The following is a 20,179-nucleotide window of genomic DNA, read 5'->3' as shown; positions in this document are numbered from 1 at the left end:
TGCTGTATGTATTTAAGAAACATTTACATGTGTACATATATTTTTAAATGTTTTATATATATATATAAAAAAAATTATATATAAATAAAAAATCTGACATGAATATATGTATGTGTGCGTGGTTAAAAATACACAATAATTACACACAGTACACACATATATTATGCAAAAAATTACTTTTATTTTGTATGCGATTAATCGCGATTAATCTTTTCCCAGTTTGAATTAGCTTTTTTTATAAGTGTTGAAATGTAAAGAGTGTAGGAATTATAGAGCAGTTTATTGATAATAAATGATTTTATATCATTTTAACTTATTTTACAATAATTGATAATTAATCATTATTAAAGCAATTCAGCTTTTTATTCATTTTCAGACATTTCCAAAACGTCTGTTTCGGAACATCATGTTCCTTAAAATCCATATTCTGTATCCACGTCTGCCTTTCCTTTAGAAAACAAATGACAGACTTCATTATCGTGCTGCTAAACTCCTCTGTGCTGTTCCATGTCGTGATGCTGTAGTTTGTGTTGTGGTCTCAGTTGATGTCCTCCACTTGTCCGTTCACCATCCCTGACTCCCAGCGATCGAGTAATGGGGTTCTCTGTCGTGGGGGTCTTGATGTTTTCTGTGTTCATAAGAACAAATGAGATCATTACCCCCCAGAAAATCACAAATGAGATCGCTTTAATATCTCAATTATTTACCTAAACTTCAATAAGATAAAATAGAAACTTTTTTTATTGATTTGTTGGCCTCTTTGAAAGTTAAGGAACAGAATGCACTGGCTAAGGTTATGAATAATGGAGCAAAGTAGTGTGCGTGAAATTGATTGGGTTCTAGGCAGGTGCTTAAAGGGACACTCCACTTTTTTTAAAAATATTCTCATTTTCCAGCTCCTCTAGAGATAAACATTTGATTTTTAGCATTTTGGAATCAATTCAGCTGATTTCCGGGTCTAGCGCTAGCAATTTTAGCATGGCTTAGCATAATCCATTGAATCTGATTAGACCATTAGCATCGCGCTAAAAAATAACCAAAGAGGTTCGAAAAAATAAATAGGAAAAATATCGAACTTCTTTGGTTATTTTTTAGCGTGATGCTAATGGTCTAATCAGATTCAATGGATTGTGCTAAGCTATGCTAAAAGTGGCACCGCCAGACCCGGAGATCATCTGAATAGGTTCCAAAAAAGGTACAAATTAAATTTATAACTCTAGAGGAGCTGGAAAATGAGCATATTTTCAAAAAAAGTGGAGTGTCCCTTTAAGAAAGCACATAACATTATATCAGACATATGTCATCCTCTTCACAATCCATTTCGGATCCTCCCCTCTGGATCTTTCTGTAGGGTCCATTTAGCCAAGACAAACAGATTAAAATTTTCCAAATATAAATCAAGGGTGCCCCAGATCTGCAAACATTCTTTAAAATTTCTTTCTTTGTGTTCAGATGAAGTTTGGAACAACATGAGGGCGAATAAATAATGACCAAATGTTAATTTTTGGTCGAATTATCGCTTAAACAAAAGGTTCTTTAAAAGAAATGATGGTCTGTGCTGTGGGTGGGGGCTAATGATGCGTGTAATGATGATTATATCTCCAAAACCGAGAGGTGATTGTAAAACTGGCTAAAGGTATTGGGATGTTTTTATTGTATTTGTTAATTGAGTCTGTTTCAAGACTAACAATTTATCCCAATGATTTACTTGTAAGCCAGACTGTCTTCTCTTTACTCTCTCTGCTGTTTCATTTTAATTGGGGAAGGCGAAATAAAAAAGTAGTCTCAATATATAGACAGTATCTTTAGTTTTCATTGTGCTGTTGTGTCTCTGTTAGGTGATAATGAGAATCCAATCTTCACATTTAATTTGCTGATAAATGCAGATGCTGTAATTTCAGCTCTGGTGCTTTTAAGTGTCTGTGGTTATTTGCACAGGGATGGTTACTGGTATATGAATACTCTCTGATTTCCTGTTGGAAAGGTGAATGGCTTTAATGTGTGTTTGTCATGTGCAATCCAAAATGATTTACTAAAACATCTGATTTACTAAAAGTCTCTGTGGACAGATGTGTTTGACTCATTCAAGATAGATATGATAGGGTAGGTGAGGAGATGTTAACTTATGCTTTTTTAAAGACAATACAACTTCTGTACAAAATCTTTTACCTCTGACTGTTCTTCATCAGTTTGGGGTGGAGGCCACATCAGGTCAAGCTTTCCTGTGGGCTGTCGCTCTGGAAAATAAATGGGTGGTAAGTATTTTTTTTAAGTTAATATATCTACAAATTAAAGGGATACAACTTTTTGAAAACACACAAGCCCATGTTTTCTTTCAAAAGTATGTGCTCATTCATGTATAATTACTTCTGCCCACTAATCAAAGTATTCTCGTAAGTGTAGAATCTGCTATTTAAAGTTCAACCAAAAATGAAAATTCAGTCATCATTTTCTCACTCACATGTTGTTACAAACCCGCATAAATTTCTTTGTTCTGATGAACACAAAGGAAGATATTTTGAGAAATGTTTGTAACCAAACCGTTCGTGGACACCATTCACTTCCATAGTAGGAAAAAATAATACTATGGAAGTAAACAGGGCCGCCTTAACCTAATGTGAGGCCCTGGGGCTGAGAGGTTTTGGAGGCCCCCCATACCCTCAATTTATAGTCTCATTTTGAGAAAAAAAAAGTGTAATATCTATGTAATCTACATCACAAAATGTAGTTTTCCCTCTTTGACCCAGAAAACACCATATTATCATTAATAACATATCACTGAGCCCACTTGAGCATAAACACAAGACACTTTATTTAACAACCACAAACAGCAACTTGTGGTGAAAATAAAACCAAAAGTATATATGTTTATAAGCTTTATGTTTATATAGTTTTTAGAATATACAAATTTGCAGAAAATTGCCACTCACTAACTAAATGCTCACCACAGTTGTAAAAATATAAGAAGTTAAAGTTAGTTTTAATGTGAAAATGCATTAATGTTAACAAAAGATAAGTCTTTATAGACAGAATCTTGTTTTTTAATCAGTTATTTATTTTGTAGGCTATTGAAGATATAGTATGCATTGTATTTAGTATTTATGCATACTACGCATGTAAAACGAACACGTATGAATATGCACAAAACAGACAGGGAACATGTATATAAGATCTTTAGATAAGGAGATTATAAATATGAATGGTGCGATCAGGGGATGATCATTTGAGATGGTCTTGTCACGCTTTGAGTTGCACATTTACCGTTGCGTCGTCTTTCTAAACCAGATGTGTGTACTGTGAGCTTACATCGCGTCAAACTACAGCGCTCCAGCTGCGCACGCGTCACTGATATAAACGCGAGTAAACTTAAACTTTATAACAACGAACAGCATTAATGTTCTGGAACCCCATTTTTATTTGGCGGCACAGTTTCTTGCGCACCGTTGGAGAGACTTCTGCATGCCAGAGACGCAGCTGTACGAGCACAGAGAGAGTGAGCGCGCGCGCAAAAGAGAGAGAGAGACCTGCACCTCAGTGCTTATTATGAAATTTCGGAAATCACTCTTTCATTTGTTGGTGGATTATTTCCCGTTTCTCTGTCACACTCACTCTTACATGCAGGAATGCCAAGTTGACAACGCGCACTTAATTACATTACACGGAATAGAAAAATCTGTTACGTCTGATATTTTATTTCACAGTAAGTTACCACGGACCAATCAGCAGCCATGTAACGTGCAGTTAGAGTGATTGACAGACAACCTGACAAGTTAAAAAACAAAATGAACGTGAACTTGGGAGGCCCCTGAACTTGGGAGGCCCCTGGGCTTCAGCCCAGGTAAGCCCGTGCATTAAGGCGGCCTTGGAAGTAAATGGGGTCCACGAATGGTTTGGCTACAAAAATTTCTTAAAATATCCTCATATGTTTTCATCAGAATAAAGAAATTTATGCGGGTTTGTAACAACATGAGAGTGAGTAAATGATGACAGATTTTTCATTTTTGGGTGAACTGTCCCTTTAAAATACATACGGTCGAGTCGCTCGACTGGCTGAATCTCCTGAATCCATGTTGTGCCTCCATCTTTGAAATACATTAGCCGACGAGGGAAATTCCTGAAATTCAAGCTCCGCCTTTCGCGCTTTCAGACTACACTCACGCTGGCCGCTAGCTGAAGCCTCCCGCGGTTGCATGTGTAAGTGGTATACGTCATCAAGACAGTCTTATTACAGAATATTAACAATTATAAAGCTGACAATTATTCTGTTTTAATTGTAAATTGATGTAATATGCGTATGACTTGCGAATGTAATGCTCAGTTAATTTAAATAAACCAGGCTTGATGACGTGCAGCCCACATATGCAACCTGTGTAGACTGAATCCTTCGGATTCAACAACAACTGCAAACCGTGATGATCCCGCGATCTAATGCTTTGATTTGAAAGCCTGTTGAAGACCTATTTTCAAGGACATTAAAACACGTCACCAAGGAAGCAAAAAGGGGATTTAAAACGACAACAACAAGACCAAAGTCAATATTGGAGTAATGTTAGTTTTCCAAGATGGGGCTCAAGGGACACCGAAGTTGCCTACTTTCTATCTTCTCCACAGGTAATTCAGCATATTCGTTTTCATCTATACATGTTGTAAACTTGAAGTTTTATAGTTCCTTGGCTAACTATAGCATGGTTATGCAGTTAGTGTAAACATGCATGTGGTTTAATGTGTTCGAACAGCCACACGCCGTCTCTCCGCCCATTTATGTAATCTGAGGTACTGAGAAAAATGTTTTTCATCTTTTCTGACCTCTAGCACAAACACACGGTGACAGCCCTATTTTTAGCCTTTCATTGATAAAACGCCGCTGATCTGCGCGTCTTTCGTTTCATTTTACAAGCGCGTGAAAGTTGAGCGATCTTATTTCACCAATATCAGAGAAAGCTCTTACATATACACGGACATGTAACATGTTTACTTAAAACATAAGCATTGGACTCTGACATAATATTAGTTTGCGTCAATTTAAACCCGTCATTACTCCCACTCATGATTAAATGACAGGAGAGGGACTCGTCCACAGACCATCTCCTCAGTATTCTGGAGAGAAGGGGTTGAAAATGGACAAAAGAGACGGATTTAAACACCAAGTGTAAACGTAATGTGTCTCTCTCGTCCACTTGTGATCCGATCGACGAAAACACATCTTAATACCAAGTGTAACAGCCTCTGGGATATTTTTCCTCGCGTCGATGAAAAAGGAGTGTCTAAGCTACGTTTATGGTTGCTTTTTGTATGTGATTTTAAGCGGACATATCATGAAAATCAGACTTTTTCCATGTTTAACATAAATCTGTGTGCTTTAACGGATCACAGGCAAAGGACATTGCAAATTGTACATTTTTTTCATTGCTTTTGCTTTGTAGCTACTGGAAGCCATGTTAACCTTGGCATGACACGGCCACCGTACGAGTTAAAACGCATTCCCAATGGGGGGGGGGGCTAAAAAGTAATTTTCAGTTGGTTGTCATATAGAATTTAACCGCTAGATGGGAGTAGATCCTACACAGTGGAGCTTTAACTTTGTGTCATGGAAATTTTTCTCTCAAGTTGAATATTTTCAACTTGGTCTGTGAATATTTTCAACTTAGGCGAAGACGCCTTTGAGGTGAATAGCATGTGTTTTCGCGGCCCATATTGCGTCATTCGCATCACCCTAGGCGAGGACACGTCTGATTGCGTCTTTGCATTGACTTTGTATGTATCTACTCGCGCAAATCGTTGAACTCGCGCCTGGTGTGAACCCACAGTAACACCAGACACGGTAAGCGTGAGTAATTTACATGTTAAGTCAATGCAAAGACGCAATCAGGCATCCTGTGGCACGGTATGCGCGGTGCAAATGGCGCGGAAGGCGCGGTGTGGATGGCGCGTTCTGCGCGAATTGAGCGTTGCCGCAGAAAACAAGCGAGTTGAAAAACCTGAACTTCGGTGGATTTCTGCGCAGCGTTAACCAATCAGGACTTTGCTGTAGTAGTGACATGATTACAGTAAGCAAGCGGAGTCTCAGCGGAGTTGCAGAAGCCCCTCCCATGACGCAAATTTCCACTTGAATATCTCAAATGACTTGAATTTCACGCGCGACTTTCATGCGCAGTAAAGCGAGTAAATTCAAATGTTCAAGCATCCAACTACTCGCAAATAGCGTGTTTTTGCCGCCTCTACCGGTTGGTGTGAATGCACCATTAGGCCACCATGCCAGAATTAGAATTGTTGTTTTTGCAATGTTATAGTGATCATATATAATTGTTTCTCAGTCTCTTTAATAGAATACATCCAGAAAATACAGGAATATGTGTATGTAGTATTAAAAACTGTATAAAAATGAAAATTGAGTCACGTGGACCCTTGCATATGCGCAAAAATGTAACAATACTTCAGTTTTAAATTAGTAACAATAGTTACAAAAAATACATTTTAAACAGTTTTAGTACATCCTTAGGGTGAATTCTTGTAATTCTGAAGACTTAGGTGGCTCTTTCTTTCAAATAAGTATGCCACTTCTTATAAAGTAGAAATGAATTAAGATTCACTTCCTCTCCGTTGGGTACTACATCTAAATGTCCATAACTGGGTGTTAGTGTGGATCCCAGGACTATTTCCCTACATGAAAATCAGCAGTGAACTGTTTATATAGACTTAGTGACTCATACAGAAAAAGGTCAATCCAAGAAGCCACAACTTTACTCAAACATGGCGTAAGCAAATTTAAAAAAAGACACAAAGTGAAAGTTCCTCCAAAAAAGAAAAAATCCTGTCAGCAGTTTCTCACCCTCATGTTATTCTCAACCCACAAAATAAGATATTTCGATAAAGAATGATAAGCACACAGTTGATGGTACCCACTGGCTTCCATAGTTTTTGTTTTTCTATTAACCCTGTCTTTTGGGTTATTGATTACCATTTGCAAAACCATTGCTTTACTACAGTAACCATGGTTGGTGTAAAACCATAGGAATTTTGTGGTAACCGCGTTTTAACTAGTGATCATGGATTTTTTTACTGTAGTAAAACCACGGTTAGCGATATTTCTTTGTTAGACTGATCGGGACGCTTAAAGAAACAGAATAATGTTTTATGGCACCACAGTATTTACATTTTGTTAAAGACATCAACCTATAAATAGTTTACTTACAATTGTTAATGCATATTAATCTGACATAACAAAATTTAAGAGCTCAGATGCAAGCTCATCTCTCTTTATCTCAGACTCTTAATGGATTCTGCCAGCGTGATCTCACGAGAATTCGTACATAGTTTACAAGTTGGCTAATTCGTATAAATTCATACAAAATTAATCGTGCAAAAACGTACGTTTCTCATGAAAAACCAATAACGAAACCTAACCCCAACATCACGGGGGGGTCGTACGAATTAGCCAACTCGTAAAATATGTACGTATTTTCGCGAAATAGATTTGATTTTGCCAACAAACCGGTGTTTCTGAATTACCTGAGGCCAGGATTAAGCAGATTTGAAGCGAAAGTATTTGATGAATGTATAACATGTGCCAAGAGCATTTGGGTAATATTATTATCTTATTTTTGATGGAGGTGATGTTTAGCGCCTTTTGCATCTGAGCTCCTCATATGTTAACATTAAAAAGTACATACTTCAGTTTTAACTAGGGTGGTTAAAAGATGAATCGCAATGCATCGCGTACAAAATAAAAGTATGTGTTTACATAATTGTGTGTGTATTTTGTGTAATTATTATGCATTTATAAATACACACATAAATGTGTGTGTGTGTGTGTGTGTGTGTTATAGATACATGCATGTGTGTATTAATATATATAAATAATGATTACTCACAGTGCACACACATATGTAATGCAAAAACAAACTTTTATTTTGTATGCGATTAATCGTGATTAATCTTTTGACAGCCCAAGTTTTAATACATACAGAATAGTGAAATATATGTCAATGTGAGAGTGCTGTCATCACTTACATATATTTACCTACGCATTTGGCCAACGCTTTTATCCAAAACGACTTTTGTCTGCATTTAATCTATAAATTTGTATTACTATTTGAATACATGTGTCGGAAATCAGACCCATGAGCGTTTGCGCTGTTAATGCAATGCTCAACTAGTTCAGCTACACTCAAAGCATCAAAGGTGTGACTCCATCAATTCTTTTATCTACCCTGTGAACCAAAACCACATGTGACTCACCTGACGTTGGGGTGGATGACACTTCTGAATAGTCGCCTGCTTGAGGTGGATTTGTCTGTTGGGATGGTGGGCTACTCTTCACTATCTCTTCACTAGATGTTGTTTCCGCTTCGCCTGTACTTTCTGCTTCAGCTTGACTCTTTTCTTCTCCTTGTCCTGAATCTCTTTCTGTTGCCTTTTCTGCTTGAGGTTCCATAGGAGGTGCTTCTCCATAAAGACTGCTCCTCTGTTTCTGTAGCTCTATTTCCCTCTCCTTCGCCTCCTTGATGTCTTGTTCCACCTGAGGTTGCAGAGACAACGAGGAACGAAGCTTGAAGAAAGGATTCTCCGTCACCAACCCCAAGTCTGTGACATCTTTGTTTTCAATCACATCGACATTTTGTCTCTCAGGCTCAGCAGTAGAACTCACGCTCTTTGGATTCTCATCTTTCGCTGTTTCAAGAGCACTGGACTCTCCTACAGTTGTGATAGCAGGGGTGGTCTCTATGATTATTATCTGAGCCGTGGTCCCCTCAGTTAAACCAGGTCCTAGAGCAGAAGGTGGGCCACTGTTTGGATCTTCAGCTTTGGATGGCGCTGGCGGTTCGGAAGAATTCTGCAAGAACTGCATTTGCCGTTCTTTGATGCCCATAGAAGAATTAATTTCCTGTATCACAGCAGCATAGTCCGTATTGGCGGGTCTTCCGGTGGCCGAGTCCTTTGGCTGTTGAAGAGATTCGAAGAGTTGCTTTTTCTCATGAAGCTGTGCCTCTGTGCCCTTGTCGTAAAATCCAGGAGACTTCTCCCTCTCGGCATTGATCTCCTTCTGCATCATCTTTTCAGCAAACGCCTTGTCCATGCCCTGGCCGGGATTGGATTGTACATCCTGGGAGAGAATGGGTCTCCTCACTGGAATTTCCACAAACTCTTTAGTCTTGTCCGGTGCATCGTCCAGTCCTCGGGAACGTCGCAGATTCTGTTCTCTCAGCATGGCAAGACGGATTTCCCTCTCAATGGGAGTTTCATTGGGAGGAGTTTCAGAGCGCTGAGGAGCATCGGAAGCATCGGTCGTGCTGTTGGGGGAGAAGTCCGCCGATACACCGCTATCACTCTGGTTGTCATCAATATGATCCACACCATCCATTCTACTCACTTTCAAATAAGTCTCTGCTTCTCCCGGTCCTTTGTTATCCTGTTCTTGTCTTTGATCTTCCACCCCTGCTTGCTTTTCTTCTTCTGGCCCACCTGTTACAGCACGTTCTCTCCTTTCCTCCCTTTCGCCGTCTCTATTAGTTTCTGTCACTGGCTCTTTTACCTCAACAGGGCTACAGGCAGGGCTATCTTGCCCCGGATTGGCTGGCTCACCTGTATCTAGGGGTGGAGCCTCACCACGCACCTGTTGCTCCACCTCATTTTCATTCAGACTATTCTGCCTGTTTACCTCAAGTTCCTCCTGCTGGATGTTGTGAGCATTAACCCTTGACTCATCTATGCTGGTGGCCATGTCTGGTTTGCAGTCTGTATTTTGTTCCTCTGATACAAACACTGTTGAATCCAAGTCATCACATAACTTGACCACAACAGAATGACCCTCTTCAACACTGGCCATCTGTGTGATGTGATCTTGCACGGGGGTTAGATCATCTTCACAAGCTTTTGTGTTTTCCTTTGATCCCTCTTGACACTCATCACTCTCCAATTGGGTCTCTTCATCAGGTTCTGGTACCGGTGGCCACTCATGGGCCTGGTCACTATTAAGGTCATTTTCGTCTACATTGAAGTCTTCCATACTTGACTCAACACCTCCATCTGTTGGTAAGGAAGTGTAAGCACCGTGAGGTTGGGCAGCTGAGTCTGTTTTTTCTATGTCACAGGTGGGTTCTACGAGTTCTCCAGGGTCTTCCTGGGTTGTCTTTTCTTGTGTAAACTGGGAATCTTTATTAATACACACATCACTGGTGCATTTATCCCGAGATTGGGATCTCTGATGGTCTGTTTCCATTTTGCACTCGGTTTGTCTAAAATAAATATCAAAATGTTACATGTGATACAATCACATTTATCCAAAGTGACTTACGGTGAATTTAATCTATACATTATCAGTATGTGTGGTCCCTGGGATTGAATCCATGACCTTTGCGTTGCTAACACAATCAAGCTACACAATCATCAAATGATAAAATGCATGGTTTTTTTACTTTCCCTCTTACTGTATACTAATAAAGTTAATTTGTGGCATGAAGGTGAGAAGCCTTTCCCTCGTGCACCAAACAATTGCATTTTTGCTGATTTAGTGCAAACTATAATCAGCTTATGTGTCAATCCCAGTAGCTCAGGAGGACTCGTGCAAAATTAAGTTTCTCTTAAGCTCTGTTGCAGTCTTGTGTCTTGGGTTTGATACCTGCGTATTTGTCTTATTCAGTCACCTTCACAATTCTTTGACCTCTATGGTGTTAATCGACTTCATCAGGTCATTTATTCTTTAACACACATGCCTCCGGGTCAGATTAGAGTAATATACCGTTAAACTCACCTTGAAACAATTAATCTGGAACAATTCTTCATACATTGTCAGAAAAAAACGATCTTTAGCTTTCACAGGGGTGGTACCCTTGTACGCCTTTGCACATGAAGAGGTCATATCAGTACCGGTATCAAATATATACATATCTGTACCTAAATGGTACATATTATGGACCTTTCTACTGCCCCAGTGACAGCTTTGAAACATTTTCACCATTTAATTCCACTTTTAGTTCTTTGCACCAGTTTCCAGATCAGATATACACTCAACATATAGGCTCCACTTCTGCTCATTGATTCATATAGACTTCACAGAATGATTAACAAATGTATTAAACTTCTAAGAACAATAAATGGCACAGAGACGGAAGTAAAACTAATTTTTCGCATTCAGAGAAATCAATTAAATTTCTCTGGAAAAAAGTAAAATTTTAACCAGATGTTCATATACTTCAAGCACTTTGCTGCAGTTTTTTTATTTGTAAGTTTAGCAGTCATTTCTTTTAGTTGTCTCATTTTAGTATTATATCTTATTTGACATTTAAAAAATATTGGGGCTCGGCATTGCAAACACAAGGACTTGAAGGTTTGTCATAATGCTAAATACATAAGAGCAGATTAATATTGTTTAATCAGATAACACCGTGGCCTTGGAAATTCTGATTCAGATATAATAGTGTAATGCTTTAACATATCAAATATTTAATATATAATTAAACACTAGGAAAAAAGATCATGAGGTTTAGGTAAAATATCTAATGTTATTTTAAATAAGATAAATTGCATTTAATGTAAACAATAATAAACAATTAGCCCTAATGTTAAAGAGCCATGAATAGCTGTTACTTTAAATCGATCAATTGCTATTAAATAAGTTTAGCTATAAAAACCACGTGAATAAATCACACTTTAAAAATAATTCTTGATCAGGTAAAATATGAACAAACAAATCCAAAGTTAATGTTACCGTGGACATGTCCAAATTTTATCCAAAAACAATCCAACATTTTGGAGTATTAAATAAACTGACATTTTTAACATTGCATGTACCATAGCTGTATATAATCTGCTCAATTTAGAAAAGTCTACAATAAAAACCGAAAAACAGACGTACCCACAGAAGAGATGAAAGATGGGTCAAAAAGAGTGATCCGCTGGAGGACACGGGTAACTAAAATCTGCACTTTCCTCACTAACTCAATGTCTTTCAGCTCTCTCTCTCTCTCTCTCTCTCTCTCTCTCTCTCTCTCTCTCTCTCTGTACTCACCCCTGTCACCTCAAGGTTAAAATCTGTGCTGGTTTTTTTAGTTCAACTTGCATTCTGAAGCTGTAAGCCGTTGAGTAAAGCACAGATCATTAATCCAAACAGCTGTCTCAAAGCTCTCGTGACTGAAGGGGAGGTTTACTTTAAACACCATGCAAGCAAACTGAACTTAATATTTTTATAAATAATATTCTTAATATTCCTATTCTTAAGCCATGACACCCACACTGTAAAAATACTTTGCTGCCTTAAAATTTTTTTTTTGAATCAACTTGGATTTACAAGTCATTTCAACTTACTATTATTTATCTTGACTTGAGATAAGTTGTTATAACTTATAAAAATAAGTTGACTTTTCTCAACTATATTTTATAAGTTGTAACAACTCATCTCTGTTGAGATGACCTGTAAATCTGAGTTGATTTAACAAAAAAATTTAAGGCAGCAAAGTATTTTTACAGTGCATGTTTTGTGTTTATATAATGTGTTACACACATACTTTGTCCTAAATAGTATGAAAAATTAGAATACTAAGTCCTTAATCATGCACTACTCACACTGTAAAAAATACTTTGTTGCCTTAAAATTTTTTGTTAAATCAACTTTTTTTTACAAGTCATGTCAACAGAGATGAGTTGTCACAACTTATAAAATATAGTTGAGAAAAGTCAACTTGATTTTATACGTTGTAACAACTCACCTGTAGTTATAACAACTCATCTCTAGTCAAGATAAATAATAGTAAGTTGAAATGACTTGTAAATCCAAGTTGATTCAACAAAAAATTTTAAGGCAGCAAAGTATTTTTTACAGTGCATAAAAAAGATGTGTTGCTTCAACTCAACATTTTAAGGCAGCAATAACACTTTTTTGAGTTAATTCAACCTAAATATATTAGGTGCATTTTTTTATTTAACTAATATATTTAAGTTGAAATTACTCAAAATTTTAAGGCAGCACGAAAACTTTATTTTTTTAACTCTTTCCCCACCATTGATGAGTTATCTCGTCAATAAGGAGAAAACATTCTGTTCCTGATGAATTTCTATGTTAATCTGCATATATCGCACTAACCGTGACTATCCACTAGATGGCGCACTTATTTATGAAAAACTGAACCAAAATATTATTTAATAATTTCAAACTCTGTGTATGTTTTGATATTCATTTTGAATCTGATCTCTAACATAATTCCTTCACAAAAATGCAATTATTTCAGCCTTTTGCATATTTAAGAGTTTATAAGCATTTAAAACACATTTAAACTGCTTTGTTTGTTTGCTTGAAAGCTGAGGGTCTGTTCTTTCATTTTTATATATTTGTATGTTTATATATTTTTAGAAGAAAATTTTCCTGGAAGGCATTTTGTGAAACTTTTGTCAAAATCACACAGGTTTGACTACTTTAATTATTTCCGTGAGCACAAATGTTAAAGCACTCTAAGAAAGGATGTGTACATTTTTTACAAATTTTTTTTGTTTTATGCTATTTAACACATTATGGACCAGATTTACTAAACGGGGCACGCAATTTCAAAAAAGCGCCGATGGGAGTGGTAATATCTGCGGGTTATTTACTAAAAATGTGCAAAATAAATAACACAGGCACAACAGCTGATTTCCATAATGACCAACATAATCTACTAAGAGCTAGCAAATTAGTTCAGGGTCACCAATAAGCAGCTAATAAGGGGCACTTATTTCAGCACCACTGAAAATTTGGGGTGTGTAGCAGCTAACAAAGCCATGGTTCACTGAAAAGAACTGGAGAACAATAAATGAAGGTTTACAAGAAGTTTTGAAATGTCTGGTATTGTGTGACTTCTCCTACTGACTCTTTCATTTACTTCAGCCAATAAAAAATATGAAAAATAATTACGTTCCTCTGGCATTCCAAATAAACTGTTACGTGTTAAAACAATCCTCTGCCTTGTGTCACACACTATCTGAACTCTGTGAACCCATCATGCTTGCAAAGAAAATGATAGACTTTAACAACATTTGTTCAATTTATTTATTTTTATACAGTTCTTCCAATGTAAACTTTCTATACAAAATACTCGACCACTCTGCATTTAACTCCTTATATATCTATATATACTGTACATACAAGGCACTCAGTTAAGGCACTGAGAATTTATTTGCATCAAACTTACTGTATAATTTGTGTTCAAAAATCTGAAGGAACTGAAAACTTTGAATAATAATGAAAACATATCATGGTATGTTGCTGTTGTCAATTTCTAAAAAGTCAATAAACAAATCTCAAAGGTTCTGTTGTTAAAAACAGAAGTATACTGTAGAAATACTGTAGAAGTATACTGAAATATATTAACGTACTGTTATTTGATAGGCTTAAAAAACATTTCTGTCAGGCAGTTAAGGGCACTGTAACAATAAAATCAACTCAGACCAGCAATAAAAAAATCCTTGTTGCACTTTTCTTAAAGTTTAATCAACTTAATCAATTTAACTTTCTTGACTAGTGAGCAGCTGCTATGAATTATAAAAATAAAGTTGAAATAACTTAAGCTAATTCAACTTAATTTGAAATTAATTGTAAATGTATTAAACTTACGTGCAACATGGAATATTTTAAGTTGAGTTTTTTCTGCAAAAATATAAGATTAACATTATGATTTATATTCAAATCACACATGGTACATGATTATGTCACTTTTGTAGATAGATAATTATTAGTCGTTGTATTAAGCTGATTTCCATGTGCGTGATAAAACAGCATTTTTTACATCATAGTGTTAAAACCATCAGGCCCCCGGTGGATATGCATCAACAAATAAGCAGTCATTTTTGTCCATGGCTACTGTGTGTGCTTAGTAGAGCGCCAGGCCTTCAAAATGTGAAAAATGGGAATCCGGTTCAGGAAGGAAGTCTTTTAGATTTAAGGCTGTTTTTCAAAGTCGTGCTTTTTACTAACAGTACAAACACGGTGTGCTTTGATGACTCCGCAAAGTGAAAGGATACTGTGGCGAGATCAAAAATATAAAATACCTCAAAGTATTAAAAGGGAGTGCAGCCAACAACGTTCACATGATGGAACAGCATTGGCAGGTTTTTCGTTTGGGTGCACCTCCGTCTTCTGCCCGATTTGGACTGCTGGTATCCATCTGCGCCTCTGCTTTGGCGATCAGTGGTTCTTGTTCTACGGGCGGTCTTTTTGCCTTGTTCTCTGGTGATTCTCCATCAAGAGGAACCTCTTGAAATTCGCTGAGGGAGATGCGAGTGGTTGCCACGACCTTCTCCTCCTCCTCCTCTTCTTCTTCTTTTGGGGGTTGTGATTCTGTTGTCGTCCCCTCCGTTTTTGATCTGGTTGTAGGAGACGGTTGCGTTGTTGACAGCATCGGAGCCTGGGAGACCTGCACAGGAGCTTCTAGTGTCTCAATTTCTGTAAGCTCCTGCTCCACTGTTTCTTCAACTGTGACCACCGGCTCAGCAGAACCATCTTCACTTTGGGGATCTTCAGTAACTTCATCCTGGTCCTTATCTTCAGGAATTTCTGGATCAATCTCGATTTCATTCACTACGACAGTTAGCTCCGTGCTTTCAGATACTTCATCATTTGCGTCAGACCCAGCATCTTCCTCCTGAATTTCCTCGCCTTCGTCTGTAATGATCACTCTTTCTGCTCGGATGACTGCGCAGGCATCTTTATCCTCATCCTCATTTACTCCGTTCCCAGGCTCAGCCTCTTTGAAGCCTAGGAATGTCATAGTTACACCACCTGCTCCGATAATATCAACAGGGTGGACCTGCGAGCCGTTGGTGTGAGGTGCTTCGTCCTGTTCTGGAGTTTCGGGTGATGTTTCTGCATCCACAGCTCCATTAACAACAGCAGCAGTTGTTGTCATCTCTGTTGCTTCTACCTCGGCATCAGCGACTGCTTCTACTTCTGAATCCTGATTCTCGGCATGCGCAGAAACATCTGCAACCAAAATAAAAAGTATACGTATAAAACCAGTTTCCAAATACCTTCTTTGGACCGGGATGGGAAACCATCTAAAGGCTGAAGAAGAAGATACAACACTGACATTTCGTACCTTTCATTTCATCTTTTCCATTCTCCACGATGGGTCCATTAGGGACCATCTCAGTAACAACTGTAAATGATAAACATTTATGGTTAAAATCAGTTTGCTTGACCCTTAATAGCAATAAAAAAGTAACCAAGGGGACTATTTTCGGGCAGTGCGTAATATCACTACGCCTGCTGCAGCCATGTTACGGCAGCAAAGTCCTTGATTATTACGCCAGAATAAGAGTATAGTTCCTAGCCATATCTGCCTAGAAAATCACAACTTTTAATTTCTGTCTGTGTTAGTACACGATGTAACTACAGAAGAGTCACGTTTTAAATAGGAAAAATATCAAAACTCTTTGTTTATTTTTTTGCGTGATGCTAATGGTCTAATCCGATTCAATGGATTATGCTAAGCTATGCTAAAAGTGCTAGCGCCAGACCCGGAGATCAGCTGAATGGATTTCAAAACTGTAAAAATCAAATGTTTAACTCAGGGGGAGCTGGAAAAATTTGCATATTTTCAAAAAAAGTGGAATGTCCCTTTAAGCTTCGGTTAACCCAAACAGATTTAAATAGGAATTATTCTTGTGTAAGGAATAATCAGGTTTAGAAAGCACATAAGCTGGATGCTGTGTAATAAAACAGTCCTCGAGCTAAAAGAAAGATGCTTCGCAGGTGGCTGGCTGCTCTGAAACATCACACTGAATGGACAGGTGGCACACACGTACCTGTTTCAACTGGCTCCGCCTCCCTCTGTTCCTATTTGATAAACGAGAGTAAAAGGTCAGTAGTTATCCTTAGAGAGGACACATTAACATCTCAAATCATCTACTCCACTGGTTAATATTTCATTCAGACCCATTGAACATTTATAAATGGGTATATTTGTAGCAATAGCCGACAATACATTGTATGGGTCAAAATCGTTTTTTACGCAAAAAATCATTAGGATATTAAGTAAAGATCATGTTCCATGAAGATATTTTCTACTGTAAATATATAAAAAATGTATTTATCATAAGTAATATGTGTTGTTAAGGACTTTTCAGTCCTTCCAGAAAAATGCGTAGTTTTTTGTGATTGTTGCGGGAAAAAATCTTGCGGCACTTTTCCTTAAAAAATGCGATGGAATATGCAGGATATTTATGCAATTTTATGCAATGAAATTGCAGGATTTGGCACTTTTCCTTAAAAAATGCGATGGAATATACAGGATATTTATGCAATTTTATGAAATGAAATTGCAGGATCTTGCAAAAACTGCGGGAACTTGCAAAAACTGTTTGCAGCTTTTCAATGATGTTCACGTCACATAATACTTCACTTCATAACGTTCCCATGGCAACAGGGGACATGGCTGCACTTGTGTGAAGTAAATGCATTTTTTTTCTTTCTGCTAAGATATATGTGACTTTTTGCTAAGAAATGCAGGGATTATAAAATCATGCAAGCCCCACATATTTTGTGTCATTTTTGTGGCGAAAGTGCGGCGTATTTGAAAAAATCCGGCCCCCTCGTAAATATGCGGACTTTCACGTTTTTCTGGACAACTTTTTCTGGTTTTTGGACAACTTTAACCTCCTAAGACCCAAGCTTTGGTTTGTCTTTTTTCAGATTTCTTCCAGCTATTTTGGGGTTAGGAAGAACCAATAAATGTATGTGGACATCCAGGTTAAAGGCGGTTTTCTTAATATTAAGATTTTTTTGTACCCTCAGATTCCAGATTTTCAAATAGTTTTATCTCTGACAAATACAGTATTGTACTATCCTAACAATACATCATACATCAATGGAAAGCCTATTTATTCAGCTTTCAAATGATATAAGCATCTCAATTTTCATACATCAAAAAAAAAATGTACTCTTAAGATTTTGTGGTTAGGGTCACATATGCAATGTATGAAATATAATTAATATTCATTATATTCTTTATTTAATAATTTCACAACAGCTTTATCTATTACATTCACATTTATCATAATGCATTTGGCAGACGCTTTAATCCAAAGGTATACATTTTTTATCATTTTGTGTATTCCCTGGGTTCAAACTCATGACCTTTTGCGCTGCTCTACCACACTGAGCTATACAGTACATACTTGTTCACTACAGTGCAACAACCTCCTATATTTAGCTTATTACTCTGACTTTATAATAAAAGAATTAATTTCCTTTTTAAGATTATGATAAAACATGGGAGCGATGCCAGAATCATTTACAAGCAACATATATAACCTACCACAAGGGGGAGTAAGAATGACACTGGAGCTTTCACAGCGTTTAGTGAATTCATGGCACAGAATTAATGTAAATACGTACAGTATCTCATGTTTATGTGAATTATAGTTCAAGATTATTATAAAGTGTTTGGATGATAATAATAGTAGTAGCTGAAGGTCTGTGATTGTAGATGCTTCTTACAGCAACAGAATTGAATTTAGCTCGATCGGTCCGATGGATGTGGCATCTCACCTTACTGTTTGTCTGAGCGTCTGAGCTGGGTAGATCGAAGCCATCTTCAATATGTTTCTTCACTTTGACCTCTTCTTCTGCCAACCGCTCAGACGTTACCTGTAATCTAATGCACATATACTCACATCATGTTTTATATCATGGTGGCAAATACTGACTTCAGTTGTTATCTAAAGCGGTAGTTTACCAAAATGAAAATTATGTCATTATTTGCTCACTCTCAAGTTGATACAAACTTGTATACATTTCTTTGTTCTGCTGAACCCAAAGGAAGATATTTTGAGGAATGTTTGTAAGCACCATTGACTTCCATAGCATTTTTCTTTCCTACTATGGAAGCCAATGGTGCTCCTGTTTCCTGCTTGAATACAAATATCTTGCTTTGGTAAAGATTGTAAGTTTGTAAAGTTTGGCAAAAAACATTTATACAGGTTTGTAACAACTTAAATAATGACAGAATTTTCATTTTTGGGTAAACGATCCCTTTTATAAACTAAACACTAAATGCACGACCTCTAACGTGTGCTCTATGTCTAACTTTGACCCTATACTGTAGATAACTATTGGTATTTTACATGTAAAATATAAGAATCAGTGACATCTGGTCCACGGTTAAATGCTTTATAAGCAGGTGTCCAGTAACGGTTGCAGAAATAAATCTTTAATGCAACCAAGTTGAATGGTTAATAGAAAGTTGTCTCAGCTGTGATATCTAGTGAGTTGTATTCAGTGAATTTCAACCAGTTTTTATCTATTTAGGTCAGTTGTAAAGATAATAGATGGGCATTATCACATCTGTCGGTAATTGAAAGCATGGCTTTTCTTGTCACCTTAGACGAAATGCCAACTGTAGTTTCTTTAAATTACACGGCTTGCTGAAAATAATTGATTCTGATTGGTCTGGTATTCCTCAATAGCAACATCGAATGTGGATTAGGTGATATTGGGCCGCTCACCTGACCTACTTGATGGTCACCACATTCAAAGAAGAATGGCAACGACTACTTTTGTAGCCCCGCCCACAGGTTCGTATGTGACATAGTAGGGAAGTAACACAAGTGCCGCAAGGTGAATCGAATAGAGCGTATAAACAACAAACATGTCGGTACCCGAATGCGGCAAATCGTTACACACCATGACCCGGATGCGGCAAATCGTTACACACAATGACCCGGATGCGGCAAATCGTTACACACAATGACCCGGATGCGGCAAATCGTTACACACAGTAATCCGGATGCGGCTTATAGTTACACACGGTACCCAGATGCGGCAAATCGTTACACACGGTAACCCAGATGCAGCAAATCGTTACACACAGTGACCCGGATGCAGCAAAACGTTACTCACGTTAACCTGGATGCGGCAAATCGTTACACGCGGTGACCCGGATGCGGCAAATCGTTATATACAGTAACCCAGATGAGGCAAATTGTTACACGTGGAGACCCAGATGCGGCAAATCGTTACACACGTTGACCCGAATGCCCCAAATTGTTACATGCAATAACCCGAATACGGCAAATCGTTACACACAGTAAACCGGATGTGGCAAATCGTTACACACGTTAACCCGGATGCAGCAAATTGTTACACACGGTTACCTGGATGCGGCAAATCGTTACACACGTTAACCTGGATGCGGCAAATCGTTACACGCGGTGA

The 20,179-nt window shown here is 37.6% G+C and overlaps 2 protein-coding genes across 3 annotated transcripts in view; both read right to left on the bottom strand.

Moving 5' to 3' along the window:
* Nucleotides 1–379: 379 nt before the first annotated feature.
* Nucleotides 380–11,918, bottom strand: misp3 (MISP family member 3). Its single transcript, XM_065293712.1, has 4 exons — nucleotides 11,855–11,918; nucleotides 8,239–10,235; nucleotides 2,170–2,237; nucleotides 380–628 (listed from the first exon to the last, which is right to left on the bottom strand). The coding sequence occupies exons 2-4, from the start codon at nucleotides 10,217–10,219 to the stop codon at nucleotides 539–541; spliced, it is 2,139 nt and encodes a 712-aa protein (XP_065149784.1). The 5' UTR covers nucleotides 10,220–10,235; nucleotides 11,855–11,918; the 3' UTR covers nucleotides 380–538.
* Nucleotides 11,919–13,999: 2,081 nt separating this feature from the next.
* Nucleotides 14,000–20,179, bottom strand: part of palm3 (paralemmin 3) — a 59,018-nt gene continuing 52,838 nt past the window's right edge. For both annotated transcript variants that reach the window (XM_065293713.1, XM_065293714.2), the window contains exons 5-8: nucleotides 18,515–18,620; nucleotides 16,771–16,801; nucleotides 16,062–16,121; nucleotides 14,000–15,946 (exon numbers count right to left, since the gene is read on the bottom strand). In XM_065293713.1, coding sequence (XP_065149785.1) covers nucleotides 15,051–15,946; nucleotides 16,062–16,121; nucleotides 16,771–16,801; nucleotides 18,515–18,620 — 1,093 coding nt within the window. In that variant the 3' untranslated portion in view covers nucleotides 14,000–15,050. The remainder of the gene's footprint in view (nucleotides 15,947–16,061; nucleotides 16,122–16,770; nucleotides 16,802–18,514; nucleotides 18,621–20,179) is intronic.

The sequence above is a fragment of the Paramisgurnus dabryanus genome, chromosome 7 (assembly GCF_030506205.2).
Source record: "Paramisgurnus dabryanus chromosome 7, PD_genome_1.1, whole genome shotgun sequence".
NCBI classification, from domain to species: domain Eukaryota; kingdom Metazoa; phylum Chordata; class Actinopteri; order Cypriniformes; family Cobitidae; genus Paramisgurnus; species Paramisgurnus dabryanus.
The sequence above is the reverse complement of the archived record's forward strand: the minus strand, read 5'-3'. Positions and strand labels throughout refer to the sequence as shown.